At 41.3% G+C, this 25430-nt stretch overlaps 1 protein-coding gene across 2 annotated transcripts in view; it reads right to left on the bottom strand.

Moving 5' to 3' along the window:
• LOC137624317 (PHAF1 protein CG7083) overlaps positions 1-21476 on the bottom strand; it is a 40458-nt gene extending 18982 nt beyond the window's left edge. For both annotated transcript variants that reach the window (XM_068354982.1, XM_068354993.1), the window contains exons 1-5: positions 21260-21476; positions 14713-14795; positions 5803-5930; positions 4552-4711; positions 59-278 (exon numbers count right to left, since the gene is read on the bottom strand). In XM_068354982.1, the coding sequence (XP_068211083.1) occupies positions 59-278; positions 4552-4711; positions 5803-5930; positions 14713-14795; positions 21260-21323 (655 nt within the window). In that variant the 5' untranslated portion in view covers positions 21324-21476. The remainder of the gene's footprint in view (positions 1-58; positions 279-4551; positions 4712-5802; positions 5931-14712; positions 14796-21259) is intronic.
• Positions 21477-25430: the final 3954 nt, after the last annotated feature.

The raw sequence follows: 25430 nt of genomic DNA, 5'->3' as shown, positions 1-25430 counted from the left end.
CATAGCTATAGAAAAAGATACCTCACAGTCAATGCCCTTCACATTATACTGTACTTACCATCATCAGTGAACAGATTCAGTCTTAAGCCTTTTGTTCTGCCCATATCTCTAAGTACCAACAGCGACTCCAAATGCACAAGGCTGTGAATGCACGATGCAGGAAGTGGTGGTGCTCTGGTATCATTGGGGTTGCTACCATTATATATAAGCATCTTTGACACTATTGGCGATGCTCCACTTGGGAACTGCAAGGAGCCTAATCCTTTGTTTAGGCACGGCTGATGAACGAGGAAAAAAGATTTCATAAATAGACAAGACTGATTAATTGATGGTTTTTTTCTGACATCCTGACATCGAAGGTCATTGATGCTGATATCGTTTGTTATAAATGAAATATGGAAGGAAATTAAATTTAAAACCATAAAAGAGGTATCCCTTTAACGGCTGCTGAACGAGAAAAAGATTTCATAAATAGACAACATTGATTGATTTTGAGTTTTCTGGTACCCCGACATTGAAGGTTAGTGACGCTGATATTGTTTGTTATAAATAAAGAATCGAAGGAAATTCAATTTAAAACCATAAGAACCCTTTTAAAAGCTGAATAACTTCAAGAAAACCTGCTTCTGATATAAACCTAAATATACTGCTAGCATAGTACAACACATGTCCAAGAATATTGACAAGGATGAACCTGCCATCAAATTTTTGTGATCACTTAGCTGATATGGTCTATAATTGTAATACAGTATATTAAAAATCAGAAAGTTATATGACGGGCAAATATGGAGAAAAATGATATCTTGATTATAAAATAAATTTTTGAATATACTTACCCGGTGAATATATAATAGCTGACGTCTCCGACGGCTCGACAGATTCCAAAAACTCGCGAGCGATCGCCGTGAAGGTTGCGGGTGTGACCACCAGCGCCGACTATCGGCCAGATACCGCATATACTTGTAAACATCTCCAGTTCTTCTCAGTCCCCTAGGTCTTTATCGGGGAGGAAGGGAGGGCCTTTAATTTATATATTCACTGGGTAAGTATATTAAAAAATTTATTTTATAATCAAAATATAATTTTTAAATATTAAACTTAGCCGGTGAATATATAATAGCTGATTCACACCCATGGTGGTGGGTAGAGACCAGTATTAATACAATAAAGGCGTATATGCTCAAGAGTTTTTGACAATTATTCAAAAAACAGACTTAAGTATAGGTACCTGGTAAGGAAGCATACTCTGATTATTACTCTGCCTGATTAGTCCGCTATCCTCATGAAGCCCAGCGATCCTCTTAGGATGCCGAAAGACTCCCAGGATCTGCTATAACCAGGGTGAACACCCCTATAACAGGACCTCATCAATAACCTTAATCTGGGCGCTCTCAAGAAATGATATTTTGACCACCCGCCAAATCAAAAAGATTGCGAAAGACTTCTTAGTCTCCCGTACAACCCAAAATAAGATTAAAAATTTCAAGAGTAGATTAAAAGGATATTGGGATTAAGGGAATGTAGTGGTAGAGCCTTCACCCACTACTGCACTCGCTGCTACGAATGGTCCCAGTGTGTAGCAGTCCTCATAAAGAGTCTGGACATCTTTCAAGTAATATTAAGCGAAAACAGACTTGCCTCTCCAAAAGGTCGCGTCCATAATACTTTTAATGGGTCTATTTTGCTTAAACGCTACAGAAGTTGCTATCGCTCTAACTTCATGAGCCTTGACTTTAAGTAAATTATGATCCTTCTCACTTAATTGAGAGTGTGCCTCCCGAATCAAAAGTCTAATAAAATAAGACCACGCATTCTTAAGACATAGGCAAAGAGGGCTTTTTAACGGAGCACCATAAAGCCTCTGAACAACCTCGTCGCGGTTTAGTTCTGGATAAACAAAAATTAAGAGCTCTAACGGGGCACAGCACTCTTTCAACTTCATTCCCCACAATCTCAGAAAGACTGGGGATTTCAAATGATTTAGGCCAAGGACGAGACGGAAGTTCATTCTTGGCCAAAAAAACCAAGTTGAAGAGCGCATACTGCTTTATTAGCGGAGAAACCGATGTTCTTGCTAAAAGCATGTATCTCACTAACCCTTTTAGCCGAAGCCAAGCTCACCAAAAAAAAGTGTCTTGAGGGTAAGATCCTTCAGGGAGGCTGAATTTAATGGTTCAAACCTGTCTGACATAAGGAACTGTAGGACCACGTCCAAGTTCCAAGCAGGAGTCGAAATATGACGCTCCTTGGAAGTCTCGAAAGACTTAAGCAGGTCTTGGAGATCTTTGTTATTAGAAAGATCCAAACACTTATGCCTGAAAACAGAAGCTAACATGCTTCTGTAGCCTTTAATGGTGGATGCAGAGAGGGAGCGACCGTTTCTCAGATAAGGCAGAAAATTCACAATCTTGAAAGGTGGAAAGGCATAAACGTCCAGGTGAGACCAGTCCAGCAGGAAAGCGTCTATGTGGGCTGCCTCTGGATCTGGAACTGGAAAGCAGTAAGTCGAGAGCCTCTTTGTCAGAGAAGTCGCAAAAAGATCTATGGTGGGTTGACCCCATGTCATCCATAGCTTCTCGCACACAGTCTTATGCAACGTCCACTCCATGGAGATGACTTGTCCTCTTCTGCTGAGGCAGTCCGCCAAGACATTCATTTTTCCTTGCACAAATCTCGCCAAAGGAGAGATGTTACTTGCCTTAAATGGAGTTCCTTCTGATCCATGGATCAAAGACCCGAGCATTCCAGACTGTCCAGTGGAGCTCCCTAACCTAAATCCGATGCATCTGAATACAACACATGGTTTGGGTTCTTGATCGCAACAGAAAGACCTTCTCGAAGTCTGATGTTGCTGTCCCACCAAGTCAGACATGTCTAGCCTGAGTTGGAGATTGGGAAAGAGATACTCTCTAAGCCCTTCTCCTTGTTCCAACGGTTTAGGTGAAATTGGAGAGGGCATAGGTTGAGTCTCCCCAGAGAGATAAAACTACTCCAGCGATGAAAGAGTTCCCACGAGGCTAGTTCAAACTCTTACAGAGCAACTGTTTTTCTCTTGCAAGTGAAGGACTTAACAGAGCTTGTTCCATTCTTGTGGGAGACGAAAAGGCCCAAAAAATAATTACTAAAAGCCTTAAACACACTTCCGTACACTGAGGGAAGGGTCGGCCATCTTTACTCTATGGAAAAACCAGAGATAAAAAAAAAAAGCAAGGGCAAAACACTTTTCCTCTCCTTTCAAAAGCATTTCTTTTGAAGATAGTATTGAATAATCCAACACGGCAAAAGCAATAAAACCAAAACCAAGTACTTCACCAATTCGGTAGAAAACTCGAGGTCATAAAGCGAGTGGAACCAACTTGTCGACAAGACCGACAGAGAAGAACTGGAGATGTTTACAAGTATATGCGGTATCTGGCCGATAGTCGGCGCTGGTGGTCACACCCGCAACCTTCACGGCGATCGCTCGCGAGTTTTTGGAATCTGTCGAGCCGTCGGAGACGTCAGCTATTATATATTCACCGGCTAAGTTTAATATTTAAAAATTATACCATAAATATGCAATATTTTTTTTTTTACTTTTTGACATTTTCATTGATTGTACTTCAGTATATCATAATTCAGAAAGTTACAAGAAAGGCAAACATATCTAGAGACACTGATAGGTACTTTTTAGCACATTTTCTGCACATCAAAGTAATACTATCAAATAAGAAATATTTAGCATCTATAACTCCAACTCATTATGAAAGCGTGTTTCTAAAATCTTTGGTTTGATAAAATATCTTATTTACCAAATGGAGCTATAAAATTTCTGCACCTCTATCATGACTGATTTTATAAAAAAAATATCCCTTGATTTAAATATTTTTGTGTTTATACATTAAAAGCTAATAGTAATTGCTTCAGCTTAAGATAATAGAGTATATTTCCTTAAATCCCTTAAAATATAACTTACAGTACATGCAATAGAAATGGCTAATTACCTTAGAAACTAAGAATAATAAAAACATGTATTATTTGACATATGAAAGTGTAACAGTTGGGATAGATATCTTAATAAACGGAATTTCCTAACCAGAAAGTTAGTGTTAATAAATTTTCCCACCCTACAGCAACTTGTGATTAACCCTTTTACCCCCAAAGGACGTACTGGTACGTTTCACAAAAGCCATCCCTTTACCCCCATGGACGTACCGGTACGTCCTTGCAAAAAAATTGCTATAAATTTTTTTTCTTCATATTTTTGATAATTTTTTAAAGAAAATTCAGGCATTTTCCAAGAGAATGAGACCAACCTGACCTCTCTATGACAAACATTAAGGCTGTTAGAGCAATTTAAAAAATATATACTGCAAAATGTGCTGGGAAAAAAATAACCCCCTGGGGGTTAAGGGTTGGAAATTTCCAAATAGCCTGGGGGTAAAAGGGTTAATAAACTGAATTTCCTAACGAGAACAAACAGGAAGTTGAGTGTCAATAAAATTTCCCACCCTACAGTAACTTGTGATAAATCAAATAACAGTAAACTAATATGCTCTTAAGTCAATTCACCTGGTATTTTTGGTCAACTGAAAAGAAAAATGAGAGGCCTGGGAAGTTGATTGCAAGAATCTGTCTCTCCCAGTCATAAATACCAGGGTGAGTCGCTCCGAACGAGTGGTCAATCTGCTCAATGCTGGGAATAACTTCTGGCGAGTTGAAAGGCATCCCACTGAAAGTAAATATGATAAAAATTGGCAAAATGATTTTCAAATAGTTTTGTTACAATTCCCCTCAATTTTCAAATAGTTTTGTAACAATTCCCCTCAATTTTAAAATAGTTTTGTAACAATTCCCCTCAATTTTCAAATAGTTTTGTAACAATTTCCCTCAATTTTCAAATAGTTTTGTAACAATTCCCCTCAAAATTGTGCCGGTACCGCATGTGTTTCACACACTCATACATTGTAATAATATTTTATTTTTATGGCTTATCTCGTTCTATGCCTCTCTGTTAACAGAACCGGTTTAAGCCTGTCTATTCTTGAATTGTTTTAGGCGTTTCAATACAATTCAATTGAAGTAGGAGATGCTGATTCGGGAATATTGAATTAAAAGCTCAAGATAGAGACGACTGGCGAAATCTAACCGAGGCCCTTTGTATCAATGGGTGCAAGAGATGGAGATGATGTTTCTTGAATTGATTTGTTTAAATTTTGTGACCTTCTCTCACTGAAACTTTTGTTATAAAAGCTCAATGTATGTTGAAATAAAGTTACTGTAGTTGCATTCACCCCGTCTTTCAGTTACTACCTAATTGTCGAAACGCAAATTAGAAAACACCGTTACAATGTACGTGTGAAACACGTGTGGTACAATATATATCAGTTAATGGCAAAGTCATCAATTCATCAAAACATTTACAGAATCTTCTGGCTAACAAAGAAAGAAAAAGATGTGTATAGAAGTCCTCAACATACAAACATTTGGAGATATTGTACAGTACAAATACAAATTAAATACAGTAATAAAACAATATTATATCATTTAATACAATAAGCAAAACAACCTATACATATTTCATATGAAACCAGATTATTTGTTGACTTTTGTAGCTGGAAGTCATAGCCATTGGATTCAGGCTAGGCCTACCCTAGTTAAAAGTTTAATAAAATTCAACTTATAAACAGCTTCTCGGAACCTAATAAGTTTGTAAGCTGAGGTCATTCTGTAATGGCAAAGTCATCAATTTAGAAAACATTTACAGAACCTTTTAGCTAACAAAAAAAACTAAAAAGCTATGTATACAACAGTAATACATACCAGTACTTCAATTTTACAGCCTTCATATTATAAACTTCGATCACCTTCAACCGCTGACACACTGGATCAAAATATAACTGAATACCATCTTGAGATAGATTGAGGATGAGATCAGTCTCCAGCAAGGTCTGCAAAACAATTTGATAAGAAAAAAAAGTTAGAAACAAAGTAAACAGGGCTGTGATTAGTTATTAACCCTTTTACCCCCAGGCTATTTGGAACTTTCCAACCCTTAACCCCCAGGGGTTATTTTTTTCAAGCACATTTTTCAGCATATTTTATTTAAATTGCTCTAACAACCGTAATTTTTGTCATAGAGAGGTCAGGTTGGTCTCATTCTCTTAGAAAATGCCTGAAGTTTCTCAAAAAATTATCAAAAATATGAAAAAAAAATGTAAATAGCAGTTTTTTTCCAAGGACGTACCGGTACGTACATGGGGGTAAAGGGATGAGTTTTGTGAAACGTACCAGTACATCCTTTGGGGGTAAAAGGGTTAAAAGTTACGTACCACCTTCAGAGCAGTAAACAATTTGACGTATGTTGGAAAAATGACAAATTCGAAGATAATTTGTATTTTTCCTAACCATACAAACCTTAGCTATTTACAAAGGGTTATTACTTTTAGCGTAGCTGAAATGGCGAGCCATTAGAATTTAACGAGGGTGTATTACCCCCGCGCTAGTTAGCGGGGGGGTAGGGGAGTGGTAGCTAGCTACCCCTCCTCCCCCTCACACACAGGTGAATACTCACTTCCACTTAGAGGTAGGACTTGTCTTGGGGGACAGGGCTGGCGGGCAAATATGTGTAAATAGCTAAGGTTTGTATGGTTAGGAAAAATACAAATTATCTTCGAATTTGTCATTTGTTCCGTAACCGAAATACAAACCACGCTATTTACAAAGGGTGACTTATCCCTTAGGAAGGGTGGAAAGTCCCCAGCCATACTGGCTTTGGCTTTACCCGGGGACTCAGAATCCGAGTGAGTCGCACTCGAGAAAAGGAGTCCCTGCACCTCACAAGTTCCTTGCACCGCAAGGAACCATGTGGCCTGCGTAAGCTTGTGTGTGAAGGAAGAAGTGTGACCCGTCTTAGGCAGTTGACCTGGAGTTCCAGAAGGAACTCTGGGTTAGGACGTTCCCAATACCACCTCGTCAGGGTATGGGGGACGCGACAGTATTGACTCAATACTCGGAACACAAGGAAGCATGGTTTACCTGCAGAGGTTCGAGGTCAGCTATGCATAGACCAGGATGCTGCTTCCCCGTAGAGGGGATGATGAAGAAAGAAGTAAGGGCCAGACATACTTCTTTCGTTCATGCAGACTAAAACCTGATAACAATGCCCTCAACCTTCTGCTACCTGTCCAAAAAGGAGCCTGAGGTTAGACCAGCTGTTGTGTAGCCACCACAGAGCGATAGAAAACGTATCGAGACTCCTGTGGGTCACGCCCTGCAGGAAGCGGGCTGCGAAGGTCATCAGACGCTTCCAGACTCCAGCTTGTAGCACCTGCGTCACAGAGTAGTATTACTCGAAGGCGAGGGACGTTGCGATGTATCCAACATCGTGGTGTAGGGCGACGTGACGGGGGAGGGTCTGAAGACAGGTCGAGATGAATGTCCTTGAGTCCGGGCTGAAGAGGTATACTGGTGACTCTCCCCCCATGTCCTCCTTGTGTTCCCAAATCGGCTGCAACTGAGGCCAAACTGCAGCTGTTCCCAGCGCTAACCTCTCGATTCCTGTACTGGCAAGAAAGAGACGGTCTTGGGACATCAGACACAGAATGGAGACTCAAAATCTTGAATGAATCGGACCGAAGGGTCGGGACCCTCAGATTCTGAGTCTAGCCAACAACTCAGGAGCGAGCCTGAATGTTGCCTTCCCCTCTTCCTTAGAAAGGGGGGGAGTAGTAAGAGACCAAGAAGATTGCTTACACACTGGCCGTGGCCAGAGTGAGCAGAAGACCCAAGGCGGAATACAATCCGAGGCCTGTCGTAAAAGGGTCTTGAGAAGATCTCTTAAAGGACTAAAAGTCCGAGCCATGCTCCAAGTTGGAGGTCTTCCTCCGACTAGGGCAGGGACGATCGTAGCTTCGCATGAGCGAGGATAGATCCAGCGGGCAGGAAAAAGTTATTCCTTTAAGCCTGAAGGTCAGGGAAAGGCTGAGCGACAGGCTTCATTGCCAAGAGCGGAAAGGAGTTTCCTCCCGCCGAAAGGCAATAAGACCGTTATTGCTGGAGAAGAGGCCTCACGGGAAGAGGTATATCTCCCACGGCACCAACCACCTTAGACTCTTCACTTTGCCTGGGAGACCCCTGTGGATGACTATCGCAGATGACGCGACCTCCGTACCGCGACTGTAGCGGGTTGTCTCTTCTAGAGGAGGAAGCGTAGTGTCTCCAGGCATGAAGCCGAAGCGACGCCCCGGTTCGGGAGAGATGTCGCAGTGTGGTTGCTTGAGTAGTCTGCGCCGTGGGAGAAGCTCTCCCGGGAGTTCCGTCAGGGGAAGCAGAGGGTCCAGAAACCGTTCTACGCATAGTCCCAGTGGAGCTCTCCCATTGAAAGGTTGACAGACAACCTGGTTTTGTTGAGACCCATTGTCCGCAGACAAAAAGGAGGGAAGACGCAGGCGTCGAAGTTGTCCCACCATCACCGGAATGCATCTTGCCAGAGTCTCGGGGTCTGAGACTGGGGGGAAAACTAGCGGAAGCTTGAGGTTCCAAGCTGTCGCGATCAGGTCCCCCAGACCAGCACTTGTTGGTTACCCAAGGTCAAAGACCCCTAGGTACACTCTCTCTATGAGGCTCTGCTCGGATAGTCTGAGAGAAACATTCCCCTGCCTGGAATGAGAGAGCCGAAGGTGGAATTGAGAGAATCTCAATCATCCCGGTATCTCTACTGCAAGATGTGAAGGTGTGAAAATGCGTCCCCTGCTGGTTAGCATGAAGTCGACACGCAACGGGGCGACTTGGCAGGAGCGGTAGGATCTGAAGAGGGGCCAGACTAAGGCCCTTAAGCCTGCCTGAATGATGGAGAGGTATCCTTCAGGTCTTGACCATAGGCCTGGACCGGAACATGCCCCCCCCCCCTTTCCTTTGACGAGTCCGAGAACCGCATCAAGAATGTGGGGAAAGGACAAGAATATCCACTACCATCAAGAGGCTCCATAGGTCAACACCCATTGCAGGTTTAATAGTTCCGCTGGTCCCATAGGGCCAGGGAGTCCGGTTAAACATTGCCTGAAGCCACCGGAACTTGGATCGCCCCACATGGAACTTATCCTGAGGCGACCGTTCGGACTATAAACGGGTCAATGAGGAAAGAAGAACTAGGAAACGTTCCAAGGTAGGGCTGAAAACTCTGCTTGACTGAGAACAGGTACTGCGACTCTCCTCAGTCTTGCCACAGTCAACCGAAAGGAAGGCTCGGAGGATGTGGTAACAGAATCTGGCGTCCCCAGGTGGTCACCCATCCAAGTACCGACGTTGCTTAACCTCGCTGGACGGACGAGAAGCGGGGTTTCCAACGTGGTAAGGCGGTTGACTCAATATCATGGCCAGATACTCCAGATGTTGAGGCAGAGGAAGAGAAGGCTCCAAGCAAAATACCATGAGCCCACACTCATGGTCAGCATTCGGAAGCTTTTCCCGGCGCTGAAGAAGGTCGAAACCCGAGCCTACCGGAGTTGACCAGCCCTCCAAACAGCAGAGGAGGCGGAAGTCTGCACCTGAGCGGCCAAGAGGAAGGCAGGGAGAGTTCTCTGGGGAAACAAACCTGCTATGCCACGGCGGGATAGCCACACTGCATCATAAGCAGGAATACTTGCAGTTTAGGCTGAATTCGACGAGCACCCTGGAAGATGGATGGAATGGAAACTGAAAGTACCCGTCCTTCCGATCCAGGGTTAAAGGAGTCCTGTCGCCTCGTTACCAGTCTGATCGATTCTGCTGGTCTACGCTGGCCGAAGTTTGTTCGACAAACTTGATCAGGGCTGAGAGGTCGACTATGGACATCCCCTCTCAGATCCTTCCTTACAAGAAAGGATCGACTGAGGGGGCCGGGGGTGAAGCCGTCGATGATCCTAAGGAAGACCTTCGCCTAAGGTATGGATCATTCTGCCCAACCGGGCAACTCTGCTGATGCTATGGCATAGAGGTTCAGAGACACTGAATTCGCTGACAGAGACGGCAGGCGCGATATCCTTGGCTACTCACAGAGATTGTGCGGGAATGGGCATCGGGAAGCTGTCATTCGGATGAGTAACCTTAAGCATCCTCCCAGCGAAAAAACCTGCAATCCTAGAGTTCGTGAACTCCTTTTAGGACTATGCCCCCCCGGGGGAGTCTCCCGTGCCATCTGTTCCTGACAGGAGGAAACTGCAATTGGACACCTTGTCCCAGTTGTCGTAGCCGATAACTTAGGCCGACGTGGTTGAAAGAAAAGGGAGCTGGAGCCCTGCAGAGTCTGGAAGAAAGCGCCTTGGAGGAGTGAAACCGGAAGTCGATTTACTCCGCACAGCAGATGTTTAAGTCTCTGTCCTTGGGCAAAGACAAAACTCTTCTCAAGGATGGAAGGGTGTCTGAGGTCGTTGACCTCCACAGATGAGACACCCGAAGGAAGCCTTCAGTCAGTGCGTCCAGATGGTACAACATCGAGCTTGTCCGCAAGTAGATACTTAACGACGAAAGGCCAAGGTGCCTGAGCTCGAGAGGAGGAAAGTACCCTTGATCTTCCTGTAGCTTCCTTGAACCAAACCTCGGGCTGTAACCGAGGAGGGAAAGAACCTGGTAAGCTCCCAGAGGAAGAGGTAAGCAGTCACCCCTTGTCCGATGGAGAAATCTTCAACGGAAAGCCCCTCCGCCAAAAATCCTTCCAGGGCGGGAGAAGGAGAGAGTACTCGTGCAGGAGAGGGGACCCTCGAGACCGACCTCTTGGGAACCAACTTCGCCCTGGGGGAAGTCACCACGAAGTCCACTCCTCTCTTTCTCTTCAGCGTAGGAGAGACAGCCGCTGGTTTGTTACCCTGGCCGGTGAGTGCTGGTTTCATAACCCTCATTAACGCCCGTGCCAGCGGATCAAACCATGTCTGCTGCTCCAAGGACACAGAGTCCGAAATCCTCGCTAAGGTGAAAGGGATCGGGCGATCCTTTGGAGAGGACACGACGGTTCCTGCCTGAAAAGAAGGTGGGAAGAATGCTGTACTGACCTGTCTTCGTCCTGCACTACCAACCTGTGCTTGGATGGAGGTGATCCCGAGTGCCGCCTAGGAGCACGCGTCCCTGCTGCTACCACCGGCTGTGGAATTCGCCGCGAACTATGGTCGCGCGAGGGCGAACGGTCGCGCAAAGGCGAATGGTCGCGCGGGCGCACAGGCGAGTGGTCGCGCAGGCGAGCGGTCGCGAGGGCGCGCAGGCGAGCGATCAGGCGAGCGATCGCGCGGGCGCGCAGGCGAGCGATCGCGCGGGCGCGCAGGCGAATGGGCGTGACGGCGAGGGATCGTGCTGCCGCGTAGGTGAAGAAGATCGCTGGCGGTAAGCGATGGCGAGCAGCATGTGTAGGTGAATGATCGCGTGATAGGGTGCGATGGTGATCAGCATCCGCAAGAGGGCGAGCGTTCAGGGTTGTGCGATGAGGAGCAGCATGCGTAAGCGGGCAATCGTGCAGGGTTGTGCGATGGCGAGCAGCATGCGCAGGTGAATGATCGCGTGAAAGGGTGCGATGGTGATCAGCATCTGCAGGAGGGCGATCGTTCAGGGTGGTGCGATGAGGAGCAGCATGCGTAAGCGGGCAATCGTTCAGGGTTGTGCGATGGCGAGCAGCATGCGCAGGTGAATGATCGCGTGAAAGGGTGCGATGGTGATCAGCATCCGCAAGAGGGCGATCGTTCAGGGTTGTGCGATGAGGAGCAGCATGCGTAAGCGGGCAATCGTTCAGGGTTGTGCGATGGCGAGCAGCATGCGCAGGTAAACGCAGTTGAGGGTCGCGCGATGGCGATCAGCATCCGCAGTTGAGGGTCGCGCGATGGCGATCAGCATCCGCAGTTGAGGGTCGCGCGGTGGCGATCAGCATCCGCAGTTGAGGGTCGCGCGATGGCGATCAGCATCCGCAGTTGAGGGTCGCGCGGTGGCGATCAGCATCCGCAGTTGAGGGTCGCGCGATGGCGATCAGCATCCGCAGTTGAGGGTCGCGCGATGGCGATCAGCATCCGCAGTTGAGGGTCGCGCGATGGCGATCAGCATCCGCAGTTGAGGGTCGCGCGATGGCGATCAGCATCCGCAGTTGAGGGTCGCGCGATGGCGATCAGCATCCGCAGTTGAGGGTCGCGCGATGGCGATCAGCATCCGCAGTTGAGGGTCGCGCGATGGCGATCAGCATCCGCAGTTGAGGGTCGCGCGATGGCGATCAGCATCCGCAGTTGAGGGTCGCGCGATGGCGATCAGCATCCGCAGTTGAGGGTCGCGCGATGGCGATCAGCATCCGCAGTTGAGGGTCGCGCGATGGCGATCAGCATCCGCAGTTGAGGGTCGCGCGATGGCGATCAGCATCCGCAGTTGAGGGTCGCGCGATGGCGATCAGCATCCGCAGTTGAGCTAGTAGCTGGCGAACCATGTTCCTTCAGAAGTGTTGGAGAACGTTGGCGTGCCAGCTGTAACACACGTGGGAGATCCGGAGATCGCTGGCGAGCTGATGATCGCTGACGAGCTGACGATCGCTGGCGAGCTGATGATCGCTGACGAGCTGATGATCGCTGACGAGCAGAAGGCTACGCGTGGAAGCCTGCGCAAAGAAGAAGAGTCCTTGACCCCGACCTGAACCGAAGTTCTAGATCGCGAGGGCGAACGTGGGCGCACAGGGCACGTAACAGGAACCGCAGGGAAGATCATCTTGAAAGCGCTGACGAACAGGAGAGCGCTGACGAACAGAAGGGCGCGCAGGGAAACCCTGACACGCAAGGGAAGAACCCCCGTGGGGGCAACCCTTTGCCCCGAAGGGATCGTTGTCCGCCGGGAGACTGATGTCCGTCGGAAGACCGCTGTCCGTCGGGAAGACCGTTGTCCGTCGGGAAGACCGTTGCCCGTCGGAAGACGAGATTAGACTGCTGTCCATCTGCACCAAGACGGAAGATCGAGAAAAAGAAGTTGTAGGCTGCAAACGGAGATTCAAAAAGGCGCCTCAAGCACCCTTATAGGGAGATGAGAGGCCCTTACGACGAGGCGGACGGAGGGCCTTACGGCGAGGGAGGCCAACAGCAACAGCAACAGAAGAAACCTCCGAAGAGGAGTCTCTATGAGTGTACTCTCTCGCGAACGAAAGAGAAACACTTCGTGGAAGAGACTGGTCAGCCAGTGACCTAAAAGGGGCAATCCTCCGAAGAGGAGCTCCTGCAGTTGCCCAGCCCCTTGAGCGAAACTGCAGGTGCGACCGCTCAGCACCAAGAGCATAGTCGCACGAAAAAAAGGCAAGAGAAGAACCCCCCAAAAGAGGAAAAGCTCAAGCCTGGACAGGAAAAATAAAAAACTTCCCTCGGAAGGAAAGTTATCCGCCCAAGGAGGCAAGCCTCCTGACTGTTCTAAAATGAACTGGAGAGCTGTCCGTCGACACGGGAGTACTACCAGTAGAAGGAGACACGCCCCTGACGACAATACAAGGGGGGAGGCAGCAACAGCCGAATCCCCAGGACTCAACCAGACAGCTCACACCGTTGCTATATTACAGAAACGAACTAGATCGGTAACTGTAAAAAAATAAAACAAATAATATTAGTACACATTCATTCCCCCGGGAAGGCTCCGAATAGGAATCCCGAGGAAAAGGAACAAGAATTACACAACAGGCACGTGCCCTCACAACCACTTACACTCGCGGAAGGAGAGCTGTAACCAAAACAGAATTATAACAATTATAATTATGTAACTATGTAATTATGTAATTTAAAAATGAATGAACACTAAAGAAAAAAACGAAAACCCCGAAAGGAATCGTTCTACAAGCTGAAAAATTAACAACTACAATTAGATTCATAAACTAATTGAGACAAAATGTACGGCGTAGCAACCCCACCCACATGGGAAGGAAGCTACAAGGGCGTAGTAAAACATAGTAAAAGGGTGAACGACCTCAAGAGAGAGAGAGAGAGAAAGACCGAAGTCAAACTCGATCGCAACCCATAAAATTAGGCCGTGGTGGCCTAACTGCCGAGGCCTCCACGTAGATATCGTACACTACACACACACATCTGAAAAGGAAACTTACTTATTTCTATACTCAAATATATATACAAACATGAAAACATGTTTACATATATATTGAGTAAAAGAAAAGTAAGCGATTAAGTAAAGACAAAACAGACAATGGCTGCCAAGCGAGGACCAAGACAGAGACGTCTGTCACAGTCCGAGCCAAAAGTGAAAGTGAGTATTCACCTGTGTGTGAGGGGGAGGAGGGGTAGCTAGCTACCACTCCCCTACCCCCCCGCTAACTAGCGCGGGGGTAATACACCCTCGTTAAATTCTAATGGCTCGCCATTTCAGCTACGCTAAAAGTAATAACCCTTTGTAAATAGCGTGGTTTGTATTTCGGTTACGGAACAACTGAAATTTAGAGCAAAATTCCTCGGATGCCACTAAACTACAAATAAAATGACCAAATTAAACATTTACTGCTGACACAGAAAAAGTTATAAGCTATAAAACTTAAAAGCTTCAGTGTCATAATCTGAAAATTATTAGTTACTGATAATTTCAAAATATTCAATGTAAATTAAAATAAAGTATTCATAATACCAACTGAAGTTGCATTGTCTAAAGGGACAAATTTAGCACAAAACTTTACATTACTACTATTTAAGAAATGCGTAAAATGACATACATTATACCTGTCAACATTTCATAATCTGTTATCTAAAAACTTACGGTGTCGCTGTAGAGGACTTGTACCCCACGAATGGTACCAACTTGATGTTGTATTATTGCCACAGCCTGGCTGAAGTGCATCCCTGAAAGATACAATAACATACAATACTTGCATAACACCCTCACTCCATTCCAAATACAACATGCACTTTCTAATGAAAGGAACGAATGCAACTAGCTTTTAAAGTAATTTGTATTTTTCCAAGCTATACAAACCTGAATCCTTTAAAAAAGAAAATGACTTTTTCAGAGATGGAATAGCCATAGAAATCGTTAACGATAGGTGGCAAGTGCAAGTGAGTAGCCCCAACCACTTTCCTCTCAGACTCTTTACTTTTGGTCAAACACTATCAGCATGCTCAAATACTTCAACCTCTACTGTACAAAATGGTTTATAGATGAGATATTGATTACAGGTTTCCAGTCCCCACTTAACTTCTCCACCAGGAAGAATCAATTGTAAATACTAGCAAATCCGTCTTTGAGTGAAAGTTTTTCCAACATTCCTTTCTCCTCTACAACATTGCTTTGGCTTTCGGTGATGTTGGAGGATAGTTACGAACACTATCGTTCTTCAAGATAAGGAAAGATCTTGTGGTCCAGCAAAGATAAGTGCGCATTCCAAAGAGCACTTACTACCCAAGGCTTGGCATCGTGTGTCAGTCAGGTAACTACCTACTTGCAGCAGCAATTGAGTGGGAACTTCCACGTGTGTCCCCTCCTACCTCCCTTGCATGCACAGGATCCTTCACGCATGGCCGCACTTGAAGGTTTGTCTGCAGACGCTTCTGAAGAGCTAGAGCCCTTGAAGGAGACTGTTGTGTTGCTTTCCAATCGTCCTCCCCCGAAGGGTAGAGGGGCTCAGAAAGCCAAGGAGCAAGCCCGTCCTCACCATGAGGGGCAAGTGCACTGGGGGATCATTCACCTGAGCACTAGCCTAGGGAGGACAGCTTATGCTGAGCATGCTCAGGGTGCAAACCCAACTCTAGTGGAGAGCTCACTGGGGCAACACTCGCTAGAGCGCTACCTCACATATCCTTCGATGGAAAAGGATCTGCTGTGGAGGATGAAAGTCCGAGGGGCTAAGAGAGCAAGCAGAAGGGACTCCCTCCTATTGGCTCCATACGGGATATTTGCCAGAAAAAGCATGAGAGGCCTATATATGTGTGGAGACATGATTAAAAAATAAAGAGAAGTTTTTACATGTCTGTTAAAGCATCCGAATGAATATACAGGTACACCGAATACTTGTAATGCAAAAAACCATTTGAAATAGACTGACAATGCCTTTTAGCAATCTTGTCCCCCAAAATATCAGATACTGTACACTAATGAGCAAATCCAGCAGTATACTCAGTCATTGTGTTAGTCCTTCCCCAACTACAGACACCAGACTAGTGCCTGTCTTAGCAAGACTGGCCTGTTTGGTTGAACGTGCTTAAAAGATGAAGGAACAAGCAAGTCTCGCTGTGTATCATAATCCCCCCCCGCCCCCCGATGAATGAAAGCTAACAGGGCAGCGCTTACTAACAGAAGAGAACTGCAGTTCAGAAGAATTCTTACTAAATGTGGTGCATGGACGAACATTAATGCGTTCATGAGCTGGATATAGAGTGCCAGCTATAGTGTGTGCTTGTGCACAAACATGCTGTATATCTGATATGACCCAACAGATATAGTAGACCCTTACAAACCAAGATGCAAAGAACCGTTTCAAAATATCAGAATTAGCGTCACCTGAAAAGTCAGGAGACAGTGAATAAGGTTCTTTTGGCATAGAAACTGGAAAATTAATGTCCGGACCTAGGTTATTAGTCTCCAATAATAGCATATGGGGTTCAAATTACAGTAGTGCGGATCACGATACATATGTGATTATCTAATCTCATATTTGATCTTGTACTAAAAAGCATTTGTACGAAGTTAGGCCATAATTCATAAAAAAGGTAAAAAAATCTTTACCTAACCTAATTTAGATAAATAAAAAGAAAGCTCTATCCGATTTTCTTAAATCAATGAGTAATAGCCTAACCTAAAATACTTGCCTATAACATTAACCCGGCTAACGTGTCCTTACCATAAGGAATAAAGCCTCGGTTACCTCTGATAGGAATTGTTGTTGGTGTGCCACCCATATACTGTTTTAATATGAAATCAGACAGGAACTTAAGCATAAAAACTAAGAAAACTTTACTTCATTAAAAAGGTTACATTACAATTACAGTACCTCTGATAAACTGAATAGGGACTAAAGGCACTTTATGATAGCACATACACAATAAGCAAACACCAACGATAATTTTTCGTTAAAACTCTTAACCATTAATTTTTGCATAAAAAATAATTTTTCTGCTAGTTTTCTTGTTTTCTTATTGTGTTCTGATATTATCTTTTGCAAAACTATCGTTTTCCAATTAGCACCACCCTACATTTCCCAACAGATGGGAATCTGTGTTGTGGTCGCGGAGAAATGAAAACTAGTAAAATATGGAAGATAATAACAGCAGAACCCAACAAAACAACAGGAAAATAAACATGAAAAATGGGGTTTCATACAAAAATAACAGCCTGAATCAAACAACTATGGAGTTACTGTGGAAGAGGTAGGTCTCTCTAGTGCCGTTTTCTATATGATTTTCCGTCCCTTGAATGGCTTTTACTCCTCCATGAGTCGCTTCACTCGGAAAAAAAATATAATTTCCCCGGTCCTAGGTTTTGGCAAGCGGAACATAGATGTACTGTGCACTCCAGCCATATAGTCACTATTATCCCCCCTTATTAGTTGGATGACGGGTAGCAATAGCACCATAACGATTGGCAGTTCGGGAATCCTCAAATTATATTGTACAAATGTTTTAGGATTACTAACTTGGGTTGGATCCTACCAGTAATCTGCAAGGCTTAGAACATTCCGTAACCTTCATTTCTCACGGAAAAACACAGCGATGTAAAAATGTAAAATTTTCAGAATTATTATGTAATATAACTGTTAACTGGGTTTGTTTACAACTCTCAGAAATGTTGGCCATGACTGACATGAGGGTTAAAATACAGTATATCTGAAATCTGATTCGCCAATTTGATACAGGCTTAAACAAAGGCTAAGACTGGTACACATAATATTTTGGTACACATAATATTTTAGAGAGTTTTGAATGTAATAGATGACAATAAGTGCAAAGCCATAGCTTATAACTTTAAAGTACTGTAGTCTACTCACAATAACTCAACTATGGATTTCAGAAAGAAATCAACAAAAAAACCTTCAAAATAAACTAAAACGCATTCTTATTTTCTACAATCTATTTATTGCACTGTTCTATAATTTTACCTGGAAAACATACTGTAATTTTATTATTTTTTCCTCTCTCATTTAGCCCTTTAGCGGATAGATAACATATTGAAAAATGTGTTATACCCAAGAAAATTAGGTAAAATTATAGTTTTGAACAGAAAAAAATATTTAACTGTGGTAAAAAAATGTGCTTTCACTGAATTTGATCTTCATTTCAATAGCAAATGAACTGAAAACCCATTAGACCGTTTAAAAATATTTTCTAGAAATCAAATGGGTTTGGCTACGCCATGCGCTCATTTTGGTCGCGGAAAAAGAAAACATCAGGCAGCTATGTATTGGTAAGCAGTACATGCTGAGCTGCGCACACTAATCCCATTGATTACTATGTCTTAGACAAGTTTTTATTTGCAGTGAAAATGTGTCATATTCGAAGAAAACGGATTTATTTTCTAAGAGAAACTACTGTTCTTTTTAGTATAAATGCTTTTTCCATATGTAACAATAAAATCGAAAATTATAAATAAGACTATTGGAGGTGGGTGGGGTCTCCTAAAAGATTAACCACACCAACATCCCAAATGTCAAACAATAACCTGGCAGACTGCAGTACTAATTAGATTTTCATAGTTTTAAACTTGCCCTCTAACAGTAATAACAACACGCCCAAATGACCAGAATTGGACGACAGCGATCCCTCGTTTATCGCGGTAGATAGGTTCCAGACCCTGTTAACAAACTACCCTTTAATGTACAGAACACTTAATGCATGTACTACAGTACCCAAACTAAAACAGGCACAAATATTAAAGGCGATTTTATATCATGCGTTTCCTAAACACGCCAAAAAGCACGATAAAAAATGGCAACCAATGTTTTGTTTACGTTTATCTCTGATCATAATGGAAGAAACAAACGCATTTAGACATCTGTGTATAGGTTAGTTTTTGCATCGATTATATTGATTATTCAGTACAGTATGTTGATTTAGTTATTACCTACCAATGTTTTACTTAATTTTTCTTAGGACTTCCAAATGAAATGTTTTTCTTTATGACGCCGCCTGAAACGACGGCGTCATAAAGTACGCTCAGTAAACAAACGAAGGCATTTAACGCGCATGATGAAAGTGATAAATAATGATATTACAGTAAAAGCTTTTAGAAAATATGTTATTAAAAATATTATTTACCGTATCTATATAAAATCATACATACGTAGCAAAGCAGGAAAACAATTTACGAGAGAGAGAGAGAGAGAGAGAGAGAGAGAGAGAGAGAGAGAGAGAGAGAGAGAGAGAGAGAGATTGTTGTTTTACGTACGTAAATGTAAATTTTAAACAAAAAAAAAAATAGCCCCATTTCATATAAAATAGGTTATTACAAATATTTTACTTTATCATATTACAGTAGTCTGTATAATACTGTAAAGATCAGTACAGTATGCTGTTGTTATAGTCGTGGCGATGAAATTCTCACGAAACAAAAACACGGCATTCTATTACAACAGCCGATTCATTCTCTCTCTCTCTCTCTCTCTCTCTCTCTCTCTCTCTCTCTCTCTCTCTCTCTCTCTCTCTCTATTCGTGTTATACAATACTTACATATAGATGAAGAAACTAAAATTAGTTTTCTTAGTGTCAATTAAATACGAAACGAAAAAATTATGCCGAGTTTACATCCATTTCAATCGTTGCTAAAAATACGGCAACAAATTTCATCAGCAAACCCCTATTTTTTGGGAAACATCATTTTATTCTAGAAAATTGCTACTCTTTAAATAGTTAATTGCACATTAAGAAAGCGTGTACTTTTGTTTTTAAATTTCGGGTGTGTTTTAAAAATCGAGTATTGTTGACTTCTTTTTGTTTTACTTTTGGCTGTGATTAGATCAGCTGAAGTCTAGCTGCCGCTCTTGAGAGTGTACGAATACACTAACAAAGTATCGTTTATACCATTTCTTAACTTATTCAAACCGTCTACAGTATACAGTTGATATTACATAAGCACCAATGTGTAATAACCTATAAAATTTTCTTGTTTGTTACATTTAAAACAACCCACACACACACTCTCTCTCTATCTCTCTCTCTCTCTCTGTGGGCTACTTTTCACTACCTCCCATTCCTTACCTCTCTCTATCTCTCTAACAAATGATATCTTTGTTGCTCCTCAAAGTTTCATTTATATTGAAAATCAATCATGATTAAATTTTCCTTACTTTCTCCAATCTCGCACCATCAGTCACATCGCGGTATTTTTGAAATTTCCGGAAAATCCACGATTTTTGTATATACATGCGTTATGAAAAAAATCTGCGATGGTCGAACCGCGAAGTAGCGAGGGCTCACTTCTTAAAAGTGAATTAAAGTTCTGCCAATAAATTGAAATATCATACATTTACCAACCTCCAATAAATTATTGGCAACCAAACCAGAGGAACAAAGCCCCCGTTATCTCTAAAAGGACTTGTTGAAGATGTATCACCCTTATACTGCTTTAATGTGAAATCGGACCGGAACTTATGCATAAATACTAAGAAAGTTTTACTTGGTTTTACACCTGCCGACTAAGAATACAGCAGTATAAGGGGGGCTGCTGGGACACCCCATTAGGTAAGTAGGTAAGGATACGGCTTGTGGGGAAGGTCAAGTTAGGTAGTGTTCTTGTGTAGAGGTTTTGAAAGTCTTAAGATTCCAAATAACAAGAAAATGTGAAGAAAATACCCATTTTCTATGTATAAGGGAGGAACTGGCCACTGATATACAAAGGCTCCTCGTAACCTAACCTAGGGTACTGGGTCCCACCCTTATTTGGGAAACCTGACCTAGAGTGGTATAAACCATTCACTGCTTCTTAATCATTTTGACCAGTAGGTCAAGATACTCTTGTGTACTGTGCAACTAATCTGTTGTGTAAATATTTAATAACAAGAACTTACCACACTATGATATGGGCAGCAAAAGAATTTAGCATTAAACATCCCTCAAAATATAATAATAATAATAATAATAAGGTATTACTTTACTGTATTACAGGGCAATGTAAAACTTTACCAATAATAATAATAATTATAATAATAATAATAAGAATAATAATAATAATAACAATAATGATGATGATAACAAAACCTTGGGATGACCAAACTTACATATCAACGTGTCACAGCCGTTACAGACAAGTCTGTACCCTGTGGCTAAAGGTTTCTATGGATATAAACAAATAACAATGGAAACTGTGTTCTGAAACTCACCTAGTACAAACTCCCATCTTTCTGCGCTGAGTGATTGTTCAGGAAAAACTTCTAGCTCCAACATACTGTTGCCCTACCACAACTTTTCGTTACAACATCTGGCGAGTCTTCATTACAGTCGAGGGGGGTTTTGTAACGTTTTTTACGTATCAGAAATCTCGTGCGCCCTTTATTGTGTCTCTGCCTTACTTCTTCTCAATTTAACAACATAAAGAAACTAAAACAAATAAGATATGATCACGTTATACATTGTTTATAGAGGGCTCTGGTGTGCTCGATCCTAAAGTATATGGGATTCAATCATTATTATTAGAATATTTGTTTCTAAAATGATAATTATTAAACTTATTAACGTTTTTAAATTGTTATTATATTCTAAAATTATTGAAATGATTATTAAGTAAGTATAAACCATATTTGTTTGGGCACTAGCGTGCTCGATCCTAAAGTATATAGGATTCAATCATTATCAATACAATTATTATTGTTTCTAAAATTATAATTATTTAACTTATTAATATTTTAAAATTTGTATTATATTCTAAAATTATTAAAATGATCATTCAACAAGTATAAATTATATTTGTTTAGAAATATAGAGGATTCGAACACATATTTATAGAGTACTTATCAATAAAACGTATTTTGATCTGGCTGGTTTCTCCGTCTATACATCAACAGCTGATCAAGCGCATGCGCAAACATGCTTTGCGTTTCAAGGTGTTTTACGTCATTCGTCTGTCATGCATAACTGATTGCACATATTTTTGTATTTTGAGCCTAAATTGACTACGTATGTTGCAATAGAATATGTAAAAACGTAAAAGTTTAAATTATTCATTTGTTAACAAGACTTTAAATGAAAAGAATGCGAATGATGGATTTATTTATCCAAAACAAAAGAACTTGCGAATAGCACTGGGAGGAGTCACACCAAAGTAGCAAGTCTTTGGTTCTGAAGTACTAGGAAAAAATATGCGCAGTTTGTTGGCAATCCAATGTTTATTTTTAGATACAAAATACTTTGTATAAATTCTAATGGAAATTAAATTTTTTGTCTTTGTATAGTTGGAATAAGGATAGCTCATTCCAGCTTAATAAAGTATATCTACTATATATAATAAAACAATAAAATCTACATGATTACCATATGTCAGATTTTCTAGAAACTTTCAAAGATACATGTTTGTTATACCCATCGTTCAGGTTGTAATTCACAAAGAAAATATTTGTCCTTATAGAAAACTTATCATATCAAAAGTATGGGATACTTAAATATTTGGAAATGTCAGCCTTCTGATTTATTTAAGCAATTTAAAATGAAATTTTCTGTAGATTAATTCTGCCAATTTTAAACCCTGTCAAAATTATCTAAAATTAGGTTAACAACTAAAACAACTGACTACAATAATCTATTTGTTTTTAAGAATTTATAGCTTATATATGAAAGATCTAATTCAATATTGTTATTGTTCATAAAATATTTCATTTTGATTGTATTACTTCTCTTGTAATGTATTCATTTCCACGTTTCCTTTCCTTACTAGGCTATTTTTCCCTTTTGGAGCCCTTGGGCTTATAGCATCTTGCTTTTCCAACTAGGGTTGTAGCTTAGCCTCTAATAATAATCATAATAATAATAATAACTCATTCTTCATTGACTCATAACCCAATCTCAGAGTGCAACAGATCATTTCACATAATCTGCGTTCAGTCTTTAGCTAAGTTTTCAAATGAAAGTAACTCATCAATATTTAATCAGAGTTCATAAAAACGTTATCTGTTATCTTTGATAGTTATCAACGAAGCGGAAATTAAGATGAGTAAGCTTTCTATTTAATGTTGATCTATGGTTTTATCTACAACGTTCAACTACGTTTTATTTTATAAGATCTTATGGCCATATTTTATACCAAGATAAGTAAACAAACACTACATCGAAGACAATCCTGGAAAATAAAAAGAAATAAAAGACTTTGAAAACATAAAACATCTAAGGATTCAAGCAACATAAACGGCAAATAATTAAACAAAAAACAATCAGAATATAGCAGTGTGACATACTAAATAATAATCTATTCACAAGGTCTGCAACTAAATACTGATAAAGAAAACGAACTAAAGAAAGGGCAATAGCCTTACTTGCAACCTTGCCAGCACATGAGGCATTAATTATTAGAACAAAATAGTTACGAACATACAAGGGGATGGCATAAAGATTTTTTTTTTTTTTTGGGGGGGGGGGAAAATAAGAGGAAGCATATTAATTGGAGAAATAAGGGTGTCTTAAATAAGAACAAGAATGTGATGATATTTAGAAAAAAAAGAAAAAAAAAAGTATTGATTGGAGGAAATATAAAAACACAAAAACACGAGGAAGCGTGTTAATTGTGGGAAATGATGATGCCTCATATGCTGAACTAGAATATGAGACTATCAAGTTCTGAGAAGAGATATTGAGCTTTACAAATATTAATAAAAACTGAGCGATAAATGAATACAATTAACTATACTCAATTTTTTTTAATGAGGCACATTTGCACTGACTCAGCGGTGCCCTTTTAGCTCGGAAAAGTTTTCCTGCTATCTGATTGGTTAGAATTATCTTCTCCAACCAATCAGCGAGCTGGAAACTTTCCAGGGCTAAAAGGGCACCGCTGTGAATCGGTGCAAATCTGCCTCGCTAAAAAGAATTGACTATAGTAATTACAATTTATAGATGGGATCATGATGGAAATTGTTGTATGATGTGGAATGGATAAAGAAATGAAAATGAAAAGGAAGGTTGGAATAAATGGGGAAAGGGAAAGATAATATAAAGATAATATAATATAAAGAAAAGATACGATAGATATGTATAGAATTGGGTACAATAAGATAAGATAAGGGGGAGAAAGACTCGAAGGAATATATTTTGAAAACAAGAAGATAAAAGTGAATTAACGATAATCAAATAGGGGTGGAGGAAAGGTTGATACAAATTAGCTGTAAACAGGGAATTTATTAAGTAATTAAGTAATTAGAGGATCTGTCAGGATAAAAAGTAACAATCGGAATAAAAAAGAACTGCATATTATATATAAGCTATTAAAATACATAATCAATCCAGTTAAATTCACTCGCAGTTATACGTAAGACAATTTCCTAATATCACCCTTCAAAAAATATTACTTTAGCAGCTAAATTAATTTTAGTAATACACACACAATATATATATATATATATATATATATATATATATATACACACACACACACACACACACAAGGAAAAGGAATGAAAAATTATCTGAAACACGAAACTATAATCTCAGAAAAGGTATTTGCTAATGAGAAATGGAATAAATTGGTGATAATGAAGATAAGGTAGATGAGATTGTAGAAAAAAAAATCATGTTAGTTTCTCAAGGTATAGGAAATTTTAATACAAATATGGCCAATGCAGCATTTGATAACCCCGGGGTTCGTGAGATTTAGGAAATTTTTTTCTTTCGATGTGGTGGACAGTTCTTTCCTAAATCTCACGAACCTCGTGGGTATCCTTATCGGGGTTCGTGAGATTTAGGAAACTTTTTTTTCTTTCGATGTGGTGGACAGTTCTTTCCTAAATCTCACGATTTAGGAAACTTTTTTTTTTCTCGATGTGGTGAACAGTTCTTTCCTAAAGCTCACGAACCTCGTGGGGTATCCTTATCGGGGTTCGTGAGATTTAGGAAACTTTTTTTTTTCTTTCGATGTGGTGGACGGTTCTTTCTTAAATCTTCCTAAATCTCACGAACCTCGTGGGTATCCTAAACGCTGCATGACCACATTATCTTAAAATTTGCTGTTTCATGGAAACTTCGTTGTCTTTCTAAAGATATATCAACAATAAAAAGAATTAAAAACGCTCTATTAATAAAATTCACGCTTTCATTGGTGATCCTTTCTAGACAAAGTCAGATCACTTGAGAATAGGCCTATAGTTAGGCCGGGGTAATCAGAACGAATTAACGAACAAACCTACGTGATCACAGTTTGGCTTTTTTCAGGCCAAAAAATCTCAACTTTGACCTTTTTTTTAATTGGTTGGCCTTTAATAATATGAAAAAAGGCGGGGCCTATAATACTATATATTTGGCCTTTTTCTACTAATTGGTTGGGCTTTTAAAGCTTCTGTTGAGCCTTTTTCT

This window comes from Palaemon carinicauda, chromosome 2 (genome assembly GCF_036898095.1).
Source record: "Palaemon carinicauda isolate YSFRI2023 chromosome 2, ASM3689809v2, whole genome shotgun sequence".
NCBI lineage: Eukaryota > Metazoa > Arthropoda > Malacostraca > Decapoda > Palaemonidae > Palaemon > Palaemon carinicauda.
The sequence above is the reverse complement of the archived record's forward strand: the minus strand, read 5'-3'. Positions and strand labels throughout refer to the sequence as shown.